Source organism: Berghia stephanieae, chromosome 9, assembly GCF_034508935.2.
Source record: "Berghia stephanieae isolate SIO BIC M18660-M18661 chromosome 9, UCSD_Bste_1.3, whole genome shotgun sequence".
Lineage (NCBI taxonomy): Eukaryota > Metazoa > Mollusca > Gastropoda > Nudibranchia > Aeolidiidae > Berghia > Berghia stephanieae.
In genome coordinates, this window is record NC_088368.1 from 36129827 (window position 1) to 36157326 (window position 27500).

At 35.0% G+C, this 27500-nt stretch overlaps 1 protein-coding gene across 6 annotated transcripts in view; it reads right to left on the reverse strand.

Moving 5' to 3' along the window:
- LOC144980141 (TPR and ankyrin repeat-containing protein 1-like) overlaps nt 1-27500 on the reverse strand; it is a 110545-nt gene that overhangs the window by 44850 nt on the left and 38195 nt on the right. For all 6 annotated transcript variants that reach the window (XM_078927697.1, XM_078927695.1, XM_078927698.1 and 3 more), the window contains 14 exons: nt 26246-26426; nt 25627-25816; nt 24427-24685; nt 22526-22685; nt 21414-21533; nt 20249-20371; nt 17620-17930; nt 14408-14516; nt 11629-11741; nt 8039-8258; nt 7013-7110; nt 6203-6356; nt 4884-5057; nt 3387-3526 (listed from right to left, as the gene is read on the reverse strand). In XM_078927697.1, coding sequence (XP_078783823.1) covers nt 3387-3526; nt 4884-5057; nt 6203-6356; nt 7013-7110; nt 8039-8258; nt 11629-11741; nt 14408-14516; nt 17620-17930; nt 20249-20371; nt 21414-21533; nt 22526-22685; nt 24427-24685; nt 25627-25816; nt 26246-26426 — 2352 coding nt within the window. The remainder of the gene's footprint in view (nt 1-3386; nt 3527-4883; nt 5058-6202; nt 6357-7012; nt 7111-8038; nt 8259-11628; nt 11742-14407; nt 14517-17619; nt 17931-20248; nt 20372-21413; nt 21534-22525; nt 22686-24426; nt 24686-25626; nt 25817-26245; nt 26427-27500) is intronic.

Sequence of the window (27500 nt, forward strand, 5' to 3'; positions counted from 1 at the left end):
ATTGCCTAATATTTCAGTTTTGCATGCTTGTTGTGTTTTGTTTTGTTTGTATGGTTGGCTTTTTTCCTGTAATACTAAATTTAAACACACAGGGTGTCCAGCAAAATTTCAGAGTCAAATTTATGACCTTGAAACGAAATTTACAACTTAGGAAATTTAAATATTTTCTTCTGAAATCAATGGTTTCTGCACATATTAAATTCCCTTTATTCACCTCCATGGGAAAATTTGTCTTTAGGGTCTATTCCCAGGGAAGACTGGAATAACCTAGGCGTCAGCCGCAGTGCAGTGTCGCAAAGTGAGCTAGGGCAAGGTGACTTGCTCAAGGCCACACAGCGCAGCAGCGAGTGATCGAACTCTGAACTCGGTCCCTTTTGGGCATGAAGCAAAGACTGTACCATTGAGTCCCACTGTCACATTTACCTAACATCAACTTCAATTTTCTAAAAAAAAATCATTTCTTATAACTTTAATATATGTTTTTTTTTCACATGTAATTATGTGCTTGTATGCGTGTACATGTGTGTGTGTGTGTGTGTGTGTGTGTATGTCTGTGTGATTATAAGATGGAAAGTACTTTTTCTTTCTAAAATGTCTGTTAAGGTGATATGTCAGATGTCTAGTAGTAGTAGTAGTAGTAGTAGTAGTAGTAGTAGTATCGCAATATCCAATATATGTGCTGACCAACAGCATCACGTAATACGTAGCATGAGATATGACACTTGTTCGGCGATATTAGATATATATATATGTGTGTATATATATATATATATTATTATATTATATATATATATATATATATATATATATATATATATATAATATATATATATAATATATATATAATTATATATATATATATATATATATATATATTATATATATATATATATATATATATATATAATTATAATATATATTTTATATATATATATATATATATATAATAAAAATAAATACCACATCCACTTGCATATGTTCATGCACACACTCCACGGCGTCTAAACTGCACTATAAATCTGACCGTTTAGTTTCCCGCTGTTCCGAGCGCCGACGTAACCTCACCCGACAGGTAACCGGGGTCAACAGCGGTCAGCCGATATCAATTCCCAGAACGTAGATTTGACGTGCATTGGGTGATACCAATGGATGATTTCCGTACCAATTAACCTCACGATCTTCGTGACGATGCAATTCCACCCAAATGCAAAGAATTCTCGCAGACCTCCTCTTTCCATCGGTCCAATTTTTATTTCAATATCTCCAGTACTTATTCCACAAGCCGTGATTCAAATTCACATATTTTTCTATAATATTTAAATAAAATTACTTGTAATTACCTAAGGATTCTAAAAAAACATTGCTATAAACTTCAAATTTTTTTTGGTGTGATTCACAAGGCACGACTTTTACTACAAACTGAGGTAAGTTTCATTTACTCTTCAGTTTTCATTATTTTGTAATGATTATTTTTCCGCGGTAGGTCAGGTAATAATGATATTACTTCTTTAGCCTTGTTCTTGAAACGTAATATTTCGCTGCGGTTTTATTGTTAATTGTATTTTTTTTTCTATTTTTTTCAATGATGAGTTAATTTGATTTTTAAATTGCATAATTTGAATTATCTTGCTAATGTTTAATTTTGAATGACATTGTGTTTTGGGCCTCAACTTAGCTCAACTGCTTGTTAGAATTTTCCTGCCCCCCCCCCCCCCCTTTCTTTCACCAAATTGGGTGAAGTATTTGGTTTTTCTTTTTCCAAATTTTATGTACGCTGTTATGTATGCATGGATATGAGAAGTAATACAGAGTGTTTTAAAACTCATTTTATTCATTAATTCACTATATCATTGCTTACATCAATCAGTCAATTTTGAATTTTCTCTTACAGCATGGACCACACAATTGCAAGTCATAACCAAGCAGTGAATTCATTATGTAGGACATGTGGTATGATTTGTTTAACACAGAAAGAGAAACGTGCCCGCAAGAAACCATTTAAATGTTCAAATTATTCTAATGACATTCTTTTAGTCTATGGGACTGACACGGCATTGGACAAGCAAGGAACACACTCATAATTTATGTGTAAAAAGTACACATTATAAAGCACATTGAACACACGACTCATTAGCTTCTTTGTATTTTCTCATTGCCAAGACGCTTATAATAAATAAATCAACCTTGACACGGGTTGCACTTGCATGTTTGATATCGACAGAGTAGAATATAACAACAAACTCCAAAACGCAGGAGAGACTTTCAAATCTCATGCACGAGCCACTCACCCTCAGGGATGGTCTTATTGCCTCTGAATTGGACAGAATACCGCATTACACAACAGGCTTACCACAGCAGATCATTCATTGGCAATCACTGCCACAAATACTAACAAGAAAAAGTCTACACTTACAATTATCCAACAAACAAAGAACTGCACCCACGACCCACTCATCATTGACGACGCTTGCAGTATTGGATTAATTTTCGACAATATAAACAAGGCCTATAGTCATGTGCACAACTTTATTTCACACACAAAATCGATCAAAGCAGACACAGTCCAATATATTCAAAGTGCAATCAAACATTACACGGATACATACAGAAAATATTTTCCAAACAAAATAATCCCAAAACAACACCTCCTTGAGTACCAGTGCATACCACACATCACTCAATATAAGTTTGGACTTAGACTTCTTGGAGAACAAGGCACAGAGACCTGTCACCAAACAACAGCAAAATTGGAAAAAAAGAGCATCCGGCATTATCAATGATATGAATAAAATGCGATTTGTCATCAACGCAATGCAGTTAAAGACCAGCCCCAAACTACACTGACGAGTTTGAATGCGCGTAGCGGATATATTTTTGCTGAGGACTACTATGTTTTTTGTGAGTAGAAGTATTTACATCTTGTCTTTATAATACATAAAATTCAGACAAATCCATAGCAACGTTTTTTTCTCTCTAATTTTTGAAATGTTGCACCCGCTATATTTTTTGTGTAATTTGTTACCGTTCATTGATAACTTATATTGAGAAAACTAGTAATACTATGAAAAAATAAAAAACACACAGTAAAAGTAGAAAATATAAACTTTTATACCAAGTAGTGATATTTCAACTCATTCAATATGGGTGTCTAACAAAAAATAAAACAAAACATTGTTAAATTGAGTGAAACGGCAATCCCCGTTAGGTAAATTCCTCTCGGTGATTGACCGCTCACCGTGACCGGGTCAGCAGGTGTCAGGAACGGGATACCGTCTCAACTAAACTGTTGTCGTTATGTACGCTGTGACTCACACTTCCACACTCTCTGCTCCCCTTCACATTTTATTTTTCCTCTCTTTAAAAAAAATAATGTAACAGCAACTCACAGCCATGGTCCAATCTCCTTGGGCGAGTTGCTGAATCTTTCCGATGATCTCTCTCTTGAGCGAGTCAGAAACATCCTCCTTCCTCATTTTCCGACTTTTTGTCGCCTTTCTTTCGTTTTTGAGGAAATTCCAGACTTCCTCTGAAAAAGGAATCAGGAATGATGAGCATTTTTGCTTTCACTCCACATATTTAACTCTTTCCTTCTTGACCATTTTCCAGTTTTTCACCATAACTTCATACCCATCCAACAGATGAATAAAAAATGAAGTATGGAAAAGAACACAGCAGAAGCCAGTGGGAGAGGAAATAGGAAGAAGACGATGGAGGTGGATTGGACACACGCTTAGAAAGAATGACTCCACTATAACAAAGACAGTATTGGACTGGAACCCTCAGGGAAGAAGATCAAGGGGAAGGCCATGAGGAACATGGAGAAGAATTAAAGAAGCGGATATACAGAGAAGTGGTAAGACCTGGAATGAGATAAAAAAGTTAGCTCAGGATAGAGAAGGATGGAAACTGTTTGTCTGTGGCCTATACCCCGACCCAGGGTGAAAAAGGCAATGATGGTGATGATCCAACACAAAAATTGTTTTTTTTTTAAACTCTAAATCTAAAGGAATAAGTACATACTATACATTATTGTGTTCAAATTTTTAAAAAGCTTTACACTTTCTAACTTATCTTTATGATAAATTGGAGTTATAAAGAGCACGAAAAAATAAAAAATAAAAAAACAGAGAGAGAGAGAGAGAGAGAGAGAGAGATAGAGGGAGAGAGAGAGAGAGAGAGAGAGAGAGAGAGAGAGAGAGAGAGAGAGAGAGAGAGAGAGAGAGAGAGAGAGAGAGAGATATGCTAATGGGTTAAAGAAAAAAATTAAATATTGTCCTTCAGAAAAATTATAAACCAATGGCGCTAGAATTTATGTTTTCATAGCTACAATGAACTGTAACAATTAAATGCCTTCTACCCATTGGATAGGATGCTGGTCTATCTTAAAGTACTTTTCAACAAATTTTACAGACCAAATCACTACTGGGTGGACAGAATGGTCATGAACTGACCTTGAGACAATTCACCTGTGAAGAGTTGAGTGCTCCACCAAGCTCTCCGAACCCACAAGTAGCTATGGAGAAAAACATCCCAAGAACAAAGTTTGCTGAGCGTGGTTTTTGCATTTTCGGCTCCAATCGTATGGAATTCTTTACCACCTAAAACCTGACAATCTTAAAGTCTGCCAGTCTTCAAACCGCATCCTTTTCCTTTTCATTCTGCTTATCGTGATTCTATGAGAACTTCGAACAAGATATGTATGTGATTGTAGTGATTTTGTAGTCAAATGAATGAACATGTGTGATACTAAAAAAGACTATTGTAAAGCACCTCTGAGCACTATTTGTGGATACTGGCGCTATATCAAATAATAATTATAACTGTAATAATAGCTATGGAATGGGAGAAATCATGAATTGAGAGACCTTTACTCCCTAACTTACCAGTACACTCTACCTCCCAGGGAAAACTGTCAATGTTTGTCGCATCCAACAAATCTTCATCTCCGTCTTCGTTGTAAGAGTGAGTTGTCTGCCTTCCAATCTTGTCTGATTTTCCATCCGTTTCCGTCTCTTCATCACTCCAGGTGATATTCAAATTGGGCAGGGTGTCCTCCACTGATAAATTACAAAAAAAAAAAAAAAAAAGAAAAAAAAAAGAAGAAAAAAAGTAGTCCTTCAGAGCCATTAGGCCCGTGGAGCCAGAGTTTATCCCAGTTTCTATAACGTGAAACTGACAATAGCAATTTCTTGTTACACTTTGGACAGGACACTAGTCTATTGCAAAGTACTTTCCACCAGATCTTAAAAACCCAGCTACCCAATCTGGGTGAATAGGGTGTCAGAAAGAAAGGTTGACTTCAACTGGGATCGAGCTTGGTCCCTTTGTGTGTGATGTGAGAGCTTTACCCCATGGCTTTGTAAAAAATTGGCTAATAACAAAGAATTTCATCATGAATTTTACATAATTCTTGCTCAACAATGAGTGGACAAGGTGGCTATATAATCACTGGCCATGCTCATTAGCTTCATCACAGGCACTAATTTCAGCTGTAAGAATTAAAAGTAGAACTGTTTACATCTGCGAAAATTTTGTAGAACTACGAATGTTTTGCTCTTTTTCTGTAAAAAATTTCATTAAAAGGGTGCAAAAAATTAGTGGGAAAATGAAGGAGATAAATGGGGAATTTGATTTCAGTTCATGGAATCCAAGACTTCGTCAAACAAGTGTAGACTTAATAAAAGAAGGAAATCAATTGCATATAGAAAACAATACATTGCAATCCACAAAAGAAATTCAGATCAAATGGGGAAATGAAAAATCCCCATATATCTAATGAATAACAATGTCAAATTGAATGTAAGCTTCAATTTAATATAAGAAAAGAGAGAAAATGGACGTTTCAGGCTTCCCCTTTATTCATCTTACACCACTACCACATTATCTCATTCGTCTGTAGTGTTTCATTCATCCTGTTTTGCTGATAAACGGGAAACCCAAAACGTCCATTTTATCTGTTTTCATATAATAAATTGAAGCTTACAGTCAATTTCACAATGTTATTTATTTCTTCGAGCTTCGATCAGCAACATTTAGATTACCCAATATCTAATAGTACCCTGCATTTTGTAAAAGCTCAGGTTTATCCAAATCTGACCACTGGTCCCACCAACTGTGCTGTAGTGGGTAGGACTGTATGCAAGTAGAGGAAAATAACCCCCAAAAAACCTTCCTTGTTATTGATGCTTCCTGTTACTCTTACCATCTCCTGCACTTTCCTCCTCCTCTTCTTCATCATCGTCGTCGTTCCCTTCACCATTGATTCCCTCTTCTTGCTTCTCATGGCTTGTGGGAAACAGCTCGATATTGATGTCAGGGAGATTGCTCAATATTGTTTTCATCTCCTTTCGCAATTCCTGAAATAAATAATTGAATTCAATCATTTGACTTTATCCAAAAAAAAAAGATGTACAACAGAAAATTTTCAGAAATTAATTGATACTCAAATATATCCCCCACCTTATTTCCCTCAAACTCCCACGCCATCAAAATCCAAATAAATAGGTAATTCCTCGCATTTTCAACAACAACAAAAAAGAAAGAAAGGATTATGCCCCCAATTTGTATGGAATAAGATTAATGTCAATCAGATCAAAAATTGCATTATATCATAAATATCATATTCATTGTTTATTTAAAATCATCTCAAAAAGAAAAATTTAATAGGTTATGAGTTAATATCTGTTACGTGTGGTATCTTACTATACTTTGACAATGCGTTAACCCGCAAGCTTAGTCATCGGCCTTACCCTCAATCTAAGAATAGCAGTGAGTCAACTTAGTTGACAATGAACGAATGTATATGTGTGTAAGTTAGTCAGTGTTGGACCATGCATCTATCCTGTTAAGTCGCATATTAAAGTTATCTGTATTTTCACCATCGTCTCCATTCATTTATTTATTTGTTGTTATTAGTCACTATTAGTTGGTAAACAGAAAGAACCCGGTACATAACGTAACACGTAACAGTATCCATTGTAAGTTAAGAACTATTCAAGGAACACATCAGTACCTTATGAGAGACAACTTTTTTCACAGGTGATTTGGGTTGCACAACTTCCTTATTTTCCTTATCAGCAGGCGGGGAGGAGGATTTGCTTCTGGATGTATCTGAATGACCAAGACAAAAAAAAGACCATCATAATTTAAATCTGGACGGTTACAACATTGAGGAAAAAATAATTCCAGATCTTTCCAGATCCATAATCTCTACGATAGAAGATAAGAAGACTGTAAAATTCTAAAAATGATTTCAGATGTCAAACAAATAGTAAGGTGCATAGCTGATGTTTGTTTGTTTGTTTTTAAAGGTTTTACTGCACTTGCAAACACATTAATGTCATATCAGCGCCAGTAACAAGGAAGAGAATGGGTAAGTAAACGGTTATAGAATTACAACTAAAGCACCCAAGAAAAGGTAAGGCAAAGGGGAATTGGTTCAAATAGGAAACAGGCGTTAATTCCAAGAGCACACTATCAAAGTATATGTTTGAGATCACCTCAAAGTCTCATCCAGACACAAGCACAAGAGGAATATACTCAAATGTTTACAAATCATATGTAATATGTAAATAAAACATAATAGAATGCATAACAGAGAGATGATTTACAAGGCAAAAAATAGCATCTCCCAAATCTAACTATACATTTGACTGTTTCCCTCTCAGCTAGGGAATCCAGCCAGGACTAGGACAAAATCAAGCAATCCCAATCCTAGACAAAGACAGAAAGCATATTGGAAAACAGATATAGGGGGATAGAAGACACAGTAAGCTGATGTGGTGAAAGTTATGATGATGATGATGATTCGGTGATGTTGATTTCAGTAAAGGTGGTAGCGATGACAATAATACTAATAATATTAATAATAATAATAATAAGTTACTTATATAGCGCTCAACTTCCACATAAGTCCTCAGGGGTGCTTTACAATATTAATCGACATTCATTCATTGACAATTTTGAGAACAAATATGAAGAACCAAGCACACACACACTTATCACTATTAAACCACACCATAGAAAATATAAACGGTACCTCGTCTTCTGCTTTCAGCCCGAGTTTTAACCTGTGCCCCTTTGGTTGATTTTTTTGACACATTTTGATTTGTTTTGGGCAGTAGAAATTCTGCCCTGCGGTCGCTTGTGTTGAGCAAGAGATCCCTGGGTAATTTCCCATCCTTGTTTTTCACTGTCACAGGGACACGGTTCTTGCATAGTCTTTCAACTGCCATCATGGATGCATGAGAAAATTGACTCTGAAAATGTTAGAAAGGCAAAGAGAAATGTGAGCTATGACTTGAAGCATAAATCAACCATTACACACAGAAGAAGGAGAAGAAAAAGAAGAAGAAGAAGAAGAAGAAGAAGAAGAAGAAGAAGAAGAAGAAGAAGAAGAAGAAGAAGAAGAAGAAGAAGAAGAAGAAGAAGAAGAAGAAGAAGAAGAAGAAGAAGAAGAAGAAGAAGAAGAAGAAGAAGAAGAAGAAGAAGAAGAAGATGATGAAGAAGAACAAGAAGAAGAAGAAGCGAAGTTTTGTCATGACTGGAAATATCTAGCACAAAAAATAACTTTCCCTAATCCACAACATTTACTTATGTAATACAATAATGTCCTCTTTTACCAATTATCAGACAAAATTCATGACAGAAAATTACAATCTTTCCATTCCATAAAAGAGAAAACACCCCAAAAATTAATGGAATTTAAGTTAGTTAAGGATTTACAGCTCTTGCGGCATTTTCTTATTTTGGTCCGTCTGTATGGAACACCATTCCACAGAGTATCTCAGAATCCAAATCATTGTCTGTTTTCAAGAAATCCTTGAAAACATTTCTTTTTTCATGTCATGTACTTTAATATTGTTTTGTGTTGATGTAATTTTTTATATAGCGCAATATCCACTAAATGTGCTCGAAGTGCTTTACCAACAGCAACATTTAACATTTAGGACAAGACATGACACCTGTATGGTGATATTATAATTTTTTTTCGGACAGAGACAACGCTGTTTACTGCCAGGTATTCCTTTTCCAAGGACTCAACTATGTGCTGAGTGAGGCTCAAACCCAGAATCTTTCGACCCGAAAGCGAACATATTCCAGATGTCTTCACAACTCCTTTACGGAACACGGCGTCTAAACTGCACTATAAATCTGACCGTTTAGTTTCCCGCTGTTCCGAGCGCCGACGTAACCTCACCCGACAGGTAACCGGGGTCAACAGCGGTCAGCCGATATCAATTCCCAGAACGTAGATTTGACGTGCATTGGGTGATACCAATGGATGATTTCCGTACCAATTAACCTCACGATCTTCGTGACGATGCAATTCCACCCAAAATGCAAAGAATTCTCGCAGACCTCCTCTTTCCATCGGTCCAATTTTTATTTCAATATCTCCAGTACTTATTCCACAAGCCGTGATTCAAATTCACCTATTTTTCTATAACATTTAAATAAAATTACTTGTAATTACCTCAGGATTCTAAAAAAACGTTGCTATAAACTTCAAATTTTTTTTGGTGTGATTCACAAGGCACAAGTTTTACTACGAAATGAGGTAAGTTTCATTTACTCTTCAGTTTTCATTATTTTGTAATGATTATTTTTCGGCGGTAGGTCAGGTAATAATGATATTACCTCTTTAGCCTTGTTCTTGAAACGTAATATTTCGCTGCGGTTTTATTGTTAATTATATTTTTATTTTTTATTTTTGTTCAATGATGAGTTAATTTGATTTTTAAATTGCATAATTTGAATTATCTTGCTAATGTTTAATTTTAAATGACATTGTGTGTTGGGCCTCAACTTGGCTCAACTGCTTGTTAGAATTTTCCTGCCCCCCCCCCCCCCCCCCTTTCTTTCACCAAATTGGGTGAAGTATTTGGTTTTTCTTTTTCCAAATTTTATGTACGCTGTTATGTATGCATGGATATGAGAAGTAATACAGAGTGTTTTAAAACTCATTTTATTCATTAATTCACTATATCATTGCTTACATCGCTCAGTCAATTTTGAATTTTCTCTTACAGCATGGACCACACAATTGCAAGTCATAACCAAGCAGTGAATTCATTATGTAGGACATGTGGTATGATTTGTTTAACACAGAAATAGAAACGTGCCCGCAAGAAACCATTTAAATGTTCAAATTATTCTAATGACATTCTTTTAGTCTATGGACTGACACGGCATTGGACAAGCAAGGAGCACACTCATAATTTATGTGTAAAAAGTACACATTATAAAGCACATTGAACACACGACTCATTAGCTTCCTTGTATTTTCTCATTGCCAAGACGCTAATAATAAATAAATCAACATTGAAACGGGTTGCACTTGCATGTTTGATATCGACAGAGTAGAATATAACAACAAACTCCAAAACGCAGGAGAGACTTCCAATCTCATGCACGAGCCACTGACCCTCAGGGATGGTCCTATTGCCTCTGAATTGGACAGAATACCGCATTACACAACAGGCTTACCACAGCAGATCATTCATTGGCAACCACTGCCACAAATACTTACAAGAAAAAGTCTACACTTACAATTATCCAACAAACAAAGAACTGCACCCACGACCCACTCATCATTGACGACGCATGCAGTATTGGATTAATTTTCGACAATATAAACAAGGCCTATAGTCATGTGCACAACTTTATTTCACACACAAAATCAATCAAAGCAGACACAATCCAATATATTCAAAGTGCAATAAAACATTACACGGATACATACAGAAAATATTTTCCAAACAAAATAATCCCAAAACAACACCTCCTTGAGTACCACTGCATACCACACATCACTCAATATAAGTTTAGACTTAGACTTCTTGGAGAACAAGGCACAGAGACCTGTCACCAAACAACAGAAAAATTGGAAAAAAAGAGCATCCGGCATTATCAATGATATGAATAAAATGCGATTTGTCATCAACGCAATGCAGTTAAAGACCAGCCCCAAACTACACTGACGAGTTTGAATGCTCGTAGCGGATATATTTTTGTTGAGGAAAAATACGTTTTTTTTGTGAGGAGAAGTATTTACATCTTGTCTTTATAATACATAAAATTCAGACAAATCCATAGCAACGTTTTTTTTTCTCTAATTTTTGAAATGTTGCACCCGCTATATTTTTTGTGTAATTTGTTACCGTCCATTGATAACTTATATTGAGAAATCTAGTAATACTATGAAAAAATAAAAAACACACAGTAAAAGTAGAAAATATAAACTTTATACCAAGTAGTGATATTTCAACTCATTCAATATGGGTGTCTAACAGACAATAAAACAAAACATTGTTAAATTGAGTGAAACGGCAATCCCCGTTAGGTAAATTCCTCTCGGTGATTGACCGCTCACCGTGACCGGGTCAGCAGGTGTCAGGAACGGGATACCGTCTCAACTAAACTGTTGTCGTTGTGTACGCTGTGGGAAAGATTTGCTGAAAAAGTCGGATATCACAAAAATGGCAAAAGAAGCCGAAAAGAAGAAAATGTCTCCGGTCTGAAAATTGCAGTTTTCCACCGATCTGTGAAAAAAAACTTCAGTACACTGATCAATTATATGAATGGATGAATTGGAGGTGTAATAAAAAAGTCAATGTGGTAACAGACCTTGGCTGCGAGATGCAACAAATTATTTCCATGTTTGTCTTTTACATCCCAGTCAAATGGGATTTGATCCTTCCTCTCGCTAGATGTCAGCCAGTCAAAAACAGAAAAGTTGCCTGGAATTTTTTAAAAATAAAAAATTATAAATCAAATATTTACAAAATAGTCACGTCACTATCTTTTTCACGACAAAAAAAAAACAACACACAATCTTTTATACAGCACTGTATCCACTAAACATGCTTAAAGCACTTTGCAAGGGATCCCAAGCCAACAGCAACACTTAATGTGTATATAGATAAATAACAATATGATAATATTAGTCTCATGGAATGGAAGTTTCAATTTAACTAATGAAGACAGATAATGTGGACGTTTCAGGTTTCCCCTTTAAGCACTATGAATGAAACACTAAAGACGACTGAATACTTAAACATGAAAAAAAATATAGCTTTAATCTTGTGCAATATCCAGAAAATGTACCCGAATTGCTTTACAAATCACCTTAAGTCAACAATAACACTGTATGACGAGACATGTCAAAAGTTATGATTTTTTCCCCAAGGATTCAACTTTGTACCAGCCCACAGTGGGACTTGAACCCAAAACCTACAGATCACAAGATAAATCTCATATCACTAAACCATACCTACCTACTTGACAATTCAAAATCTGCAACCAACACAAAATTCATCAGTAATAAATAAATAAATAAATAAATAAATAAATAAATAAATAAATAAATAAACAAATAAGTAAATAAATAACATTGTGAAATTGAATTCGTCTGTAATGTTTCATTCATCCTGTTTTGTTGATAAAGGGGAAATCCGAAACGTCCATTTTATCTGTTTTCGTATATTAAATTGAAGCTTACTTTCAATTTCACATTATGATTTATTTCTTTGAGATTCGAGAAGCAACATTTACATTACCCAGTAATAAATAGTAAAATTTCAGTAATTCTGTACATAACCAAACAAAAAATGCTACATACAACCTTTTATATGTAAAATAAACTTTGTTGTTGACAGCCACTATTACGAATTAGCAGTCGACTTAGCTATCATGGGCGTGAAACTCAGTGGTAGCCTTTATAACTTTCAGGGAATTCTTTTTTTTTTTATCCTTAAAACTGCAGTAACTAAATTAGAAAAAAAATAATTTCAAATTGCTGTGATATTGAAATCTGTAATATTTCTTCCATTTTTGTAACAATTACGGATGATCCATTATATAAAGGCAGATATGCTAAACCATAAACCTTCCTGAAACTACAAACTTTGAAGAATATTGAATAAAATTCATTTTACTTCTTCAGACATTTTGGAAGGTCGATCGTGTGACTTCTTAACTCTCTCCTTACCACCTGCAGCAAAATCGTCACATTTGTTAAGACACAACATACCTTTTAAAAAATTCAGATTTATTTTGTACATCACAAACTTTGAAGAAGGATCTTAGTTTAATTAACATAAAGTTGTTTTTGTACATAGCTTGTTTGAGTTTAAAAATTCATTTTTTCTGCTGGGTAAGCCTGCCATTTTGGGAAAATACTGAAAATGACCCTTGGCTGAAGATAAGTTTGAGCCTGATATGCTTCTTGTTAAGTATTTAATTTTTTTTTTCTTTTAAGGGGCGGTTTGGGTCTTTTCAAAAAAAAATTTAATTACCAATATTGGGCGGTTTTAATCATTCTGTATCGTCATTATAGGTTAAAAAACAACATTTATGGTGAAAAATTTTAATTATCTGTGTTGATACCCATTTTGTGACCTAATTTGGGGGTCTGACATCAAAAAATATAACAAACTTGTGGCAAACGTTCCACTAAAACTAATGAAGGAATGACCTCCATATTCTTCCCTCTTGTCAACATTGTACCATAGTGAAGTGTGTCACCATAGAGAGATTTTACGGCTTTAGCTTATGGAATTTTTATTAGAACATTACAAAGTTGAGAATCAAAATGTTATGATGATTTTGATGTTAAAAATTCAGAATTAGGATTATAATTCAAAATTCACATATCTTATCAAAAAAATCTCTCTATGGTGACACAATACATTTTCTCTGTGATAACTGTGGAAATTTTCAGACAATTTCATTGAATAGATTCAGAGAAACGATTGACACAGTATCCCATACCCTTAAAAATATGACATTTTGAGAAAATAGTAAAATAGCTTCCCATTTTTCACACTTTTCTTATTATATGTACCATTTTCGACCGTGTTTTACATGCCTTTATAGTCTATTTTAAGAATTTGGACTTCAATTATATTATTTCTAGGGTAATAAAATATCAATTTCCACCAAAATCTCAAAATAAATTTTTCAAAGAATTTTCCTAATAATTAGACCCAAACCGCCCCTTAAGCTGTTTAATTTTTGTGTAACATTTTCTACTGTCAACGCACATTTCAAAATAGACATTTGTGCGGCTATGTGGTCTTGTGGTATGACACTCGTTTTCGATTAGAAGGTCCTGGGTTTGAGCCTTGCACGGCACATATTTGAATCCTTGGAAAAAGCTTTTTACTCACATTCTCTCACCATACTAAGGCGTAAAATGAGTACCTGGTCGTTAACAGCGTTGTCTCTGTTGGAAAAAAAATGTATTATCACCTAACAGCGTCATGTCTCGTCCTAACATGTTAAGTGTTGCTGTTGGTCAGGGACCACTTGAAAAGTGCTTTGAGCATATTTAGTGGATATTGCAATATATAAAAGTTCAATCTTTTAATTTAAAAAAAACTCCATAGATATATGACAATGATACCTGTGTCCTTGAAGAGAGCAATACGCAGTGCGGCGTGTAAAGGTGTATCTCCTAGAGTCAATGTCACGCCTTTGGGATCAGCTCCAATATTCAACAGCAACAAGACAATCTGAGAATAAAACATTGAAATCAATGACGAAAAGACAAATTCAGTTGGGTTTTTTTTGGTGTGACTCTACACATTGATATACTGCAATTGAATAGCTTAATTTTAAAAAAAACAAAAAAAAACCCAACTGAATTTGTCTTTTCGTCATTGATTTCGCTTCAATAATACAATAAAGTCAACTGCTAGGATAATGTTAACAGTAAGAATAACGGAAATGTTCCAAGTGCCCCATATGTCAAAGTGCATTGCATTTGACTGTACGATTAATATCATTATTCAGAGGCGGCGATGTTTTTCTTGTCTCACTTTCTTACTTTTGCTCCTTCTTTGAGTGTACTAGGGTCATATATCTTTTGCATTATTATTCTTTTTTATATTTACCCAATAAGCAATTGTAGCATTGTGAAACATTTGTGGTGATGGGTCTTATATATTTTTATTATCATTATTATTATTATATTATTATTATTATATTATTATTATTATTATTATTATTATTATATATTATTATTATAATCGTTATTATTATTATTATTATCATCTTCATCATTATTATTAGTGCTATTATTATTATTATCATTATTATTATTATTATTATGATCGATATCAAATAATTTTATTTATTTATTTATTTTCTTTTTAAAGGTCAATATACCTATACCTGTTTATTGTCGTATTTAAAAGACGGAGATAATTCTAAATTGGCAAAGCAACGACATAGTTTGGGTGTCTCCCATTCCTGAGGTTAAAAATAAAATTTAAAAAAAAAAAAAAAAAAAAAAAAAGAATAACGGAAATTTGATGTGATTCAAGGTTAAAGATAATGAGCATTACAACTTATATTAGCAGATGAAATCTAGCTGTTGTTTGTAAAGTGACCATGTTGCTTTTTGTTTGTTTTTAAGGGTTTTACAGCACTTGCAACACATTAAGGTCATATCAGCGCCAGTAAAAAGGAAGAAAATGGGATAGTAAAAAGTTCTAGAATTACAATTAAAGCATCCAAGAAGAGTTAAGACAAAGGGGAATTGGTTCAAATAAGAAACAGGTGTAGATTGCAATAGCACACTATCAAAGTACTTAGTTTGAGATCACTAAAAGTCTCATCCAGACAGAAGCACAGGTCCCCACTAAGAGGAATACACTCAAATATTTTACAAATCATATATATTATAAAGAAAACATAATGCAGTGCATAACTGAGCTATCAGGACCCTTAGATAGATGGTATAACTTTTTGCTTATTTCTAGTTTTTCAATATTCTTGTGAATTTTGTTTGGACAAAATTGCTTGGGGGCAGCGTGGCTCAGTGGTACTGTCTTTGCTTTGTACCCGAAAAGCAATGAGTTTGATCGCCCGCTGCTGTGCTGTGTGGACTTGAGCAAGTCACCTCGCCCTAGCTTAATTTGCGGCTGATGCCTGTGTTATTCCAGTCTTCCCTTGGAATAGACCCTAGAGACAAATTTCCCCTATGTGATGAATAAAGGGAATTTTTATTTTTTTTTATTATTTATGTAATTTCATAATGGTTGTCAAGCCTGCAGCAAAAGAGGGTCTGGTCGGAGTTCAGGCCATCTCGGGCTCCCCAGTCCTCACAACACACCACTTTATATAGAAATAAAAATGTCTAAAACAAAATTCTTGGTACATGCATTTTACTTTGCAGCACCATCAATCTGGAATTCTCTCTCTTTGTCTTTCCCAGAACTGATCATACTATCAAGTGCTTTAAGTCTAGACTAAAATAATAATGTGAAATTGAATGTACGCTTCAATTTGATTACAGAAATAGATCAAATGAACGTTTCGGGTTTCCCCTTTATCAACAAAACAGGATGAATGAAACACCACAAATGAATGAGATGATGTGTTTTGTTGATAAAGGGGAAACCCGAAACGTTCATTTGATCTGTTTCTGTAATTAAATTGAAGATTACATTAAATTTCACATTATTATTTATTTCTTCGAGCTTCGAGCAGCAACATTTACATTAAGTCTAGACTTAAGACAATATTTTTAATTAACTTTTCCTTAATATTTCGAAAACAGGTTTTTCATATTTCATTGGTATCAGCAGGACTTAATAGATCATCTACAATTGGAACATTCAATTTTCTTAAAATTCTCATTTTAACTATGTCTTGAAAAGTGCAATTGAAAATGTTAGGTGGAGACTTACTTACTTGTGCAGCTATGTGGTCAAGTGGTATGACACTCGCTTTCGGATCGGAAGGTCTTGAGTTCGAGCCTCGCTCAGGCGCATAGTTGAGTCCTTGAAAAAGGCTCTTTACTCACATTTTCTCACCGTACTCAGGTGTAAAATGAGTACCTGGCCATTGACAGTGTTGTCTCTGTCCGGAAAAAAATGTAATATCGCCTGACAGGCGTCATGTCTCGCTCTACATGTTACGTGTTGCTGTTTGTCAGGGACCCTTTGTAAAGCGTTTAGAGCACATTTAGTGGATATTGCTCTATATAAAAGCTCAATTTAAATTTATTTACTTATCCTCATTGAGTTAAGGGGCGCATTGAGCAACTATTAAAGACTTCCATTTCTATCTGTCAGCTGCGTGGACACCAAAGTTGTTCCACATCAGGACAACCTCATTAAGTTCTTTATCCATGGATCTTTTCCAGGTGTCTTTTGGCTTTTGCTTCGTCTTTTGCATCAGAATGCTGTTCATGGCAGAAAAGTTGGGTCCATTCTGGCAACATATCCTGGCCATCTCCATTTACGCTCTATAAATCTTATTTATTTATTTATTTAAGAAAAACCAATGACAAAGATAATAAAGTAGTCCTTCGGAGCCATTCAGCCCATGGAGCTGGAGTTTATCCTGGTTTCTATAGCATGAAATGGACAATAGCAGTTGCTTGCTACCCTTTGGCTAGGACGCTAGTCTATTGCAAAGTACTTTCCACCAGATCTAACAAACCCAGCTACCCAATCACTGCTAGGTGGAACGGGGGGGTCAGAAAGCATCTCAACTGCACCCGGGATCAATCTCAGTCCCAATGTGTGTGTGTGAAGCGAGTGCTCCTCCAACTGAGCTATTGGGCCCCCCCCCGCCCCCCCCCCCCATGAAGATAATAAAACAAACCTTATAGCAGCCGGCATGCATTGTCTGTTTCACCAATTCAGCTGATGAGCTGTGGTCTAATTTGGCTCCGTTGTCAATCAAAAACTGGACCACTTTGCAACGATCATTTTCTTTAGCACACAATGTCTTGTCCAGAATGACATTTCTCAAAGGAAGACTTTGGTGGAGGAATTCCAGATTGATAAGCGAATTTGCAGTCTTGAAGTTGGAAATCAGTTCTTGCAGTTGAGTCAATTTTTTTCGCTGTATCAACATCTTGGTGAGTTCAATCAGTCCATCCACACACAGTTTGGTCAATTGATGTGGAATACCTTGAGAAGAGATAACATAAAATGATGGTTGAATATAATCATAGTGTATACTTATCAAAATGATAATAATACTAAGCTGCTAGAAGCTGTGGATTGTAAACAGTAATGAACAGAAATGAATATAACCGCTTCGAAAAAGAACAAAATATCAAGCATGGAACGTTTCAGACTCAAAACCATTCTTCAGCCAATAACAGAAACTTTAAAATCCAGACAGTAGATAATAATAATAATAATAATAATAATAATAATAATAATAATAATAATAATAATAATAATAATAATATAATAAAATAATAAAATAATAAAATAATAAAAAATAATAATAATAATAATAATAATAATAATAATAATAATAATAATAATAATAATAATAATAATAATAATAATAATAATAATAATAATGCATAATTTCTATAGTGCCCCTTTCCACCGAAAGTGCTCGGAAGCGCTTATACATATATGCAAATGCTATCATATATATCATTCAATAAAATCACTCACAGAAAACTGAAAGGAAGTACTGTCTTCAAAGAGGCTTTAAAGGAGGACAGAGAATTATGGTGTCCGGTGTCTGCTGAAAGAGCATTCCACACAGAGGTAGCAGAATGTGCGAAAGCATGACATGAAAAATTTGACTTAGGAGTCAACCTATTCAAGTACAGGGAAGTAGATGAGAGGAGAGAGCGATTAGATTGTAGATAGAAGGAAGAGATAACAAGTAGTTGGGAACAGTGCCATGGATGCACTTGAAACAGTAACAGCAAGTAAGCAATCCGCTTCTTCACAGGAAGCCAATGCAACAACTACAAGATGGCGTGATGTGATCTGCCTTTTTTGATTTGGTAACAATATGAGCAGCTTTATTTTGGAGTAGCTGCAGTCTTGCAGATAAATATTTCGGATAAGATGTGCCACGCAAACAACAAAACAAATAAATAACTAAATGAGAATCACTCGTGTCTATTCATTTCAAAACCCGTTGTTCTTTTTTGAGATTATGATCTTGATTGGTTGATGTAATAGATCTCACGATGATGCTGTTTCCATGGAGACAGTTTCGAATGCTTTTGACGGTAATGGGGTAAAAAAAATTGGTCATGAGTTCATGACTCTTGTGGTGTCTTAGAGAATTGTAATTAAAACCTTTGATTCGTGAATAGCTTTAAACCTTTTTGTTCATGTTGTCCTTGGGGTTTCCTTATTATTTAGAAAAGTCAAAGTGATACTAAGTTGCTGGAAGTTGTGGACTAAAAAAAGTGATAAACAAAAATGAATATAACAGCTTTAAAAACAAACACAATACGAATAAACCAGAGTCTATTTGATTTTTTTTTGGGTAATGCATTTATGTTTTTATTGTTTTTGTTATGGGTTGAAGAACGGTTTTGAGCACAAAATGTTTCATGTTTGGTATTTTGAGCAAACTTATATTTTTTGTTTAAGTTTAAGAAAGAAAACTCACTGTCCTCAATGGAAGTATGTATAAAGGTATTTAAAAAAACCCCCCAAAAAAAACCTAATATTTTTTATAGCGCAATATCCACCAAACATGCTCAACCAACAGCAAAATTCAACACAAAGGACGCGACGCAACAAACACAATGCCTGTTAAGCGAAATTACAATTTTTCTCTGACAGAGACAACACTGTTTATGGCCAAGTACTCATTTTACACCTGAGTATGGTGAGAGAATGTGAGTGAAGAGACTCTTTCCAAGGACTAAATTATGCACCACTCAGAGCAAGACTAGAAGAACCCAGGACATTTCGATCCGAAGGCGAGAGTCAAACCACATAGCTGTACTAGTGGATCAATACCAAGTGAAGTGAAACAAAATACCAAGGTGGCAATCGGGGTATTAACATTCCTCAACATAGTGACAGTCAGCTTTAACAATTTCTCCCCCCCCCCCCCCCCCCCCCAATATTAAAAAAACCAAACAAAAAAAAACAAAAACCCAAACTTTCCGCCTTTGAAACAACCTTGGGGAACTGCTTGTATGAAGCTTCTGAGAAATATTGAGACTGAAAAAGATGCATAACTGAAAAGTACCATGATTATTACTTCTTTTCTTTTGCATCTGCACATTGACAAAAGTACTTTATTATTTGAAGAAGTAGAGAAAAGAGAACAAGAATAGCAATAAGAAGAAGAAGAAGAAAAGTTTTGTCATGATGTAGTCTGACATCAACTTTAATTTTCAATAAGTTTTAATTACTTAAAGATGCTCATGAAGTTGGAGCCAAAATCTCCTATTCTACGAGTTTTTTTGTAATTGTTGGCAGGTCTGATCTAGAGAAATTCATCGTCTCACCAGGATGTTCGCTTGATCCAAGGACATCAGCAATGCGTCCTATGCATGTCTTCTGGAACTGTGCATGCCTCGTGTCGCTGTCATGACCGTTCTCATTGATCACCGTCACCAGATTGAGGTACACTTTTGGAGGAAAAAAAAAACAAAACTTATCTAGTGCATTTATATAGTGCAATATTCACTAAACGTGCTCAAAGCGCTTTACAAGGGGTCTCTAGCCAACACTTCACATACAGGACGAGACATAGTGCCTGTTAGACGATATTACAACTTTTTTTTGACAGACAACACAATTAACATCCAGGTACTCATTTTACACTTGAGTGCAGTGAGAGAATGTGAATAAAGAGCCTTTTCCAAGGACTCAACTATGTCTGCTCAGAGCTAGTCTCAAACCCTGGACCTTCCGTTCTGAGACAAGTGTCATACATAGCCCATAAAAATAAAAATATGGAACGAAATAAAATAATAAATGAATAAATAATACAACTTGAAAAATCTATCAAAAGAATAGGGATGACTTCAAACTTTTAAAGATCTGAACAAGTGTGTATGAAAGGTGCCAGACAAAGCAAGAAAGAAAAATAGAAGAAAAAAAACCATCCCAAAAAATCCGTCGACCTCGACTGGGGATCAAACCTCAGACCTTCTGATTACTGGTAAGTAAGTAAATAGATCTCAAAACTTTAAAGGAAGTTAAATTTATACAAATCAATTGTTGTGCCCACTAAATACTATAGAAACCTGGGTTTACTCCAGATCCATGGACTTTGAATTCTTATTTATCCTATTGGTGCTTTAGCTGAACATTAGGCCGAATAACTCTAAATATCAGTAAAAACCTAGAATAAATTTACATGGATTATCTCCATTTTTTAAAATTTTTTTTGGGGGGGGGGGGGGGGGGGGGGAATTCTAATGTATATTTTATATTCACAGGCAGGTTCTATCCGGCGGAGCTTAATGGCGACGCTTGGTTTTCATTGCTCTGTTGCTCTGTTATTCATCGGTAAAAAGTTTTGTATTATTATTTTGTTTAATATTTATGTCTTGTTTTACTCTAATTCAAATGAATTATTGTGCAAAGAAAAAAAACAAAAAAAATTCTGCCAAACATAAAGGAGACCCCAATGTATATCAGATTACTTTTGTAAAATCTACTCACTTTGTGGAAACTTTCTCTGCGTCTGCAAATTCATTGCTCTCTTCATGAGATCCTCACAGACGTCACACTCTTTGTTTTGTTTTTCCCTTTCTTTCCTTACATCTGGCGGCTTGGAGGAAGCTTAAACAAAAGGGAAATAGAAATCACAAAACTGACGGCCAATTCTATGATTCATGGCTGCTGCTAGAGAGAGATTTTTCATCTGCGGTCAACCTTGTGCGGCTATGTGGTCTAGTGGTAAGAAACTCCTGGGTTCGACTCCCGCTCGAAGCATAGTTGAGTCCTTGGAGAAGGTTCTTTACTCACATTCTCTCACCGTACTCAGGTGTAAAATGAGTACCTGGTCAACAACGTTGTTTCTGTTGATAAAAAAAATTGTAATATCGCCTAACAGGTGTTATGTCTCGTTCTAATTGTTACATGTTGCTGTTGGTCAGGGACCCTTTGTAAAGCTCTTTGAGCACATTTAGTGGATATTGTACTATATAAAAGCTCTAGTTTTTTTTCTTTGTTTTTTTTTTTTTAATCAAAAAACTCTCAAATTGAGTGCCAATTCTATGACTCACAGCCACTGCTATAAAGAGAGATTTTCATCTGAGGTCAACCTTACTCGGAGGTCAAGTCCGTATGTAACAATATATAATCGACAACAAAATTCTAAAAGGATTTATGGAAAGTACAAATTTGTCTCCTTTCAAAATGATGGAGTAAAATAATCCAATACCTACTTGAGTTGAGAAAAATGGCTTGCTCCAATGGAAGTACAATCATGTATATAATAAGGAAAACTTCTTCGAATCAAATTTTTTTTAATGCAAGGAATGAGGCAGAATCTAATATTATTTTTCATATTCAGTTTCACTTTATAAATAAAGCAAATTGAAGAAAAATTATTTGATTTATAAAAAATAAAAAATTACCATATTCACTTTGATTTAAATAGTTGGAGCTTCTCAAAGTCCAGTGGGAAGGGAATTCTAGATGCAAGGGGCAAAGTTTGAAAATAATCTTTACAATTTTCGATTTAAATTTTAAAAAAAATGAAATTACTGATGATGAATGATTTCAGCTAGAAATTCAAATAAAAACTTGATAATTGAACTCAAATTTACGTTTTGTACGACTCTCTGTTTCTTCCTCTAAAATCTTTTGGATTGGATCTGATTTAGAAGCCAACTCAGAAGCTCTCTTTCTGTCTTTGTTGGGTTGAAAGACGTCAAATCCCACTCTGATTAAGATGATGGCCACAGAACATCGAATTTCACTGTTGCCCTAAAAATAAATGAGAGATGATTAGAATTAGGAAAATCATTTTTAAAATTTTGCACCGACTCAGAAATTAATTTCTCATTGGTATCTAAGTTTTCTGGCTAAACTGCTAGGAATGGTTTTGAATCCGAAACATTAAGGGGAGGTTTGGATCTAATCTACCTGAGACAAGGCACCTGATTCATAACTGGGAACTATAAGAGCAGAACCCCAGGATGCATGACAAAAATGTTAGAAGAAAGAAACCTCATCAGCCTCCAACAAAGAAGAAAAGAAACCCGTCTGTCATTCATGTTCAAGATAATAACAGATCAAATACCATCAATAAAGGCAGACTCCTTTTTCACGCCACGACCAAACAAAAGAAAAATCGAGCACTCACTTTCGCCAACCACATAACTGAAAACCCCATTGACAGATACGCCACAAACAATTCGAACTGCTTCAAAATCCCACAGACAAGAACACAAAACTACAGAAATTCTTTCTTCATTAGAACTATCTCGGAGTGGAATGGGCTGGATGAACTGGTCATCATGGCACCACACCTAAACGATTTCAAGGCCCGACTGACACGGGCCCGCGCCCAATGAGGACGCCGCTGAAATACAACCAGACCATTGGTTTCTTCAGCGCCAACCATACAGATAATTATTAGGAAAATCCTTTAAAAAATTGATTTTGAGATTTTGGTGGAAAACGATAATTTATTATCTTAGAAATAATATTATTGAAGTCTAAATTCATAAAATTGAATATAAAGGCACAAAAAACACAGTCGAAAAGGGTACGCAAGGTGTTGCGATTATCCAGAGTGGACTGTATCTCATTTTTCTAGGGATATGGGATACTATGTCAAACGTTTCTCAGAATCTATTCAATGAAATTGAAAATTTCCACAGCTATCACAGAGATAATGTATTATGTCACCATAGAGAGACATTTTTGATAAGATTAGTGTATTTTGAATTATAATCCAAATTATACATTTTATACATCAATTTTGTCATAACATTCTGATTCGCACGTTTGCAATGTTCTAATAAAAAACCCATAAGCTAAAGCTGTAAAATCTCTCTATGGTGACACACTATGGTACAATGTTGATAGAGAGGGAAGAATATGGAGGTCATTCCTTCATTAGTTTTTGTGGAAAGTTTGTCTCAAGATTGTTATATTTTTTTTATGCAAGACCTCCAAATTAGGTTGCAAAACGGGTATCAACACAGATAATTAATATTTTTCACCTAAAATGTTGTTTTTTTAATCTATAATGACGATACAGAATGATTAAAACCGCCTAATATAGGTAATTAACCTTTGTTTAGAAAAGACCCAAACCATCCCTTGGTGTTAATTCTTTATTTTTTTTCCAAATTAAAAAAAATATGATTAGTTGATGCTTTCATCACATCATGTAAAGGGTTCTTGAGGTCAAATGACTCATGGTTATATCAGGATTGCAGTGTTGGTTAAACGTTTATCAAGCAATATTTTAAATCTGTCTGAAGAAACAGCCTTTTTCATTTCATATTTGAAAGAGAAAAAATCAAACAGTATCATTTTGGATGGTCTAAATATAAGAAAGAAAATAGTTGTGGTGTCTGTAAAGCACAGAAAGGGCATTGATGAAGGATCTAAAAACTGAAGGCTTGAAATGGAAAGAAGCAGACAGACAAAATGGAGGGGGTTCGTCGATGCTCCAGCCGGAGTGAAGGGCCTAAGTAAGTAAGTAAGTAAATACCTTCTGCAAGGCCACGTGGTGCAAAGGGGTGTTTCCTTTATCATCGCATGCTTTTTGCTTGTCTTTCCAATGTCGCTTAGTCGTGTTCAGTATCGCCTTAAACAGATCCACACTAGTAAATTCAAACTCTGTGCCTTCCTTAATATGCACCATGATGGTGATGAGAGCGTTGATGTAAAAATCTCCTTGGTAGAACTTAAGAGTTGAGATGTCAGAACCCGCCTTCATGAAGGTAAACATTATCTCCATCATCAGCTTACTGGAAAACATGAAAAAATAATATGGATTTAAAAATTGAAATATCAACCCTTCAATACATTTAGATTATTTAAGTCTTTTAAAAAGTCTTTTAGAGCCATCGGTTCTATAATGCTAGGGATTCGGTTAGCTCAGTTGTTAGAGCACTTGAGGTTAACAATGCCACAAGCACATTATCTCATGTGTATGTAGTGTATCATTCATTCTGTTTTGTTGATAAAGGGGAAACCTGAAAAGTCCATTTTATCTGTTTTCGTATATTATATTGAAGCTTACATTAAAATTCACATTGTTCTCTATTTCTTCGAGTTTCGAGCAGCAACATTTACATACTACAAATAGATTGCAGTGGAGTATTGACTTATTTTCTACCTGAGATGTGACTTAACAAGTTTTGAAAATCACCTCCTCATACATTTTGCCGGAATTTCTCTGGCAATTTTCCAACCACCAATCGCACAAAACAAAAACACAGTGAGTTCCGAAATAGTTCCACATTGTGTCAAATCGTGTGGGAATAAATGTTGCAAATGTGTGTTGGACAACTGGTGAGAGAGGAAAACACAACGTGAGCGCAGTGAATGAAAGTGAGAGGCAGCCATAGACGATAACTGCAAATAGGGGAATTCATGTGACAGCCACACTCGTGGGAGAGCGAGAAATGGCTTGGATAATCAGCCAGTTGTATAGTTCCATGATTCAAAAATTACTTTATCTTTGGCATTCGCTGTGGTAGAAAAATAATGGGTTGGATGATTTCAAACAATTATCTGCGAATTTACAGGCCTGACAAATAACAGTATAAAGAAAATAAATAAATAATGTAAAAATAAAGAACTTTCTGACATGCCAGATTAAATTAAGATACAGCAATGTTCAATACTTTAAAATTTAATTCTATACACATAATGAGAAATCAAGTGTCCACAGGGCCTTACTTACCCGTGTTCTTTTAATTTGCCTTTGTCACAAAGGAAGCTGAGGTCATGGATATGTTTTTTAGAGGGGGATTTAGTCATCAGTTTATGAGTTATGCTAGCTTTGTCCCAGTCTCCTTTAACAATGCAATTGTGTATCATTTTTACCCAGACATCAGCATCTACCATGTCACGTAAGACGTAACCGTGAAGCACTGTGGAGAGATATTTAGTGAAAATAAAAAAGATTTCTAAACTTTTGTGACCAGTGGAAGTATTAGAGCGATGAGAGGGTATGAACGAGATAAAATAAAATGGGGAAGGGAAGGGAAATGGAGGAAATGAAGGTGTAGGAGAGGGGAGAGGAACAGTAGAAGAGAGGATGATAGGCTAGGAAAGGAAGCAGGGAGGGGGAAAGGTGAGGGTGAGTGAGTAATTCAATAGAGAGAGAGAGAGAGAGAGAGAGAGAGAGAGAGAGAGAGAGAGAGAAGAGAGAGAGAGAGAGAGAGAAGAGAGAGAAGAGAGAGAGAGAGAAAGAGAGAAGAGAAGAGAGAGAGAAGCAGAGAGAGAGAGAGAGAGAGAGAGAGAGAGAGAGAGAGAGAGAGAGAGAGAGAGAGTTTCCAAAGAGTAGCTCTCAAACTTACTAATCAAATCAAGAGACAGAATCTCGGATAAAACCATGAATTGGTTCTTTTCCTCTTGCTGGTCTTCATCAATTAAGTTGAAGGCCGCTAGGTACGAATCAAAAGCTGTCTCATCAATCATGGGGTAAAAACGACCATCTTTCTCAGCATGATGTAAAATGCGACCGAAACGCAGATGAGCCTGGAAATAATTCAATAATCAGGTATTGCTATAACAATGGTCTAAATAATTTGTCTCTTACACTAATCAACAATTACATCCCTTAAATTTTGACATGTTAGTCCAAACTTCATCAAGAATTTCGGACAAGAATGATCTTCACTTAAATTTGTTTTTATGTATTATAATGAATGCAAATACTTAATCCTGACAAAATATGCTTTGAGCCTAGGTATACATATTTGAAGGTCTGATAACTGAGCATAATTATGGGCTTGATTTAACATTGTTGTAATGGATAATATTTTGCTTTGGTTTGAGAGTATTTCCTTTACAAAAATGAGCCCCATTTAACAATTTGGGTTATTAGCTTCAGACCAGCAAGTAAGTACACATCGCTATGAGCCATAAGGTATGCAATCATTGTAAATAATTACAAAACATAAATAAACAAACTACAAAATATAATAACTCTCATGAAGAAAGCTTTGATTAAAACAAAAACAACAAAAAGACACCATGTCTATTCAGAATAGTTTGGAGACGGGATGCAAACTTTCACATCCCCGATCTAACATTATTAGTGTCACAGACTTAGTTGCATTATTCGAAAGTCCTGTCGGGTTAAGAATCTTAATAGTTAAAGAACAATTGTTGTTTGAAACGTGCGATAAGTTTCAGCACAGCTTTTGGAATATGAATGAGACTCAAGGAATCACAGTTTTCTGTGGGACATCAAAATCAAAGTGTCACAGTTCTTACTTTTTGATAGAAAACAACAACTGTCTATTCTATATAGAAGAAGAAGAAGAAGAAGAAGAAGAAGAAGAAGAAGAAGAAGAAGAAGAAGAAGAAGAAGAAGAAGAAGAAGAAGAAGAAGAAGAAGAAGAAGAAGAAGAAGACTGAAGGACTATTTAAATTTTTTCAATTTTTATGAAGAATGATTAGTGATCTAATTGAAATGAACTGCATGATATGGAAGATCAAGAATTTGAACATAAAATGCCAGTTTTGTTGTTGTTTTTTATTTGTTTTTGAGGGTTTTACGGCGCTTGTGACACACTTAGGTCATATCAGCACCAGTAAAAAGGAAGA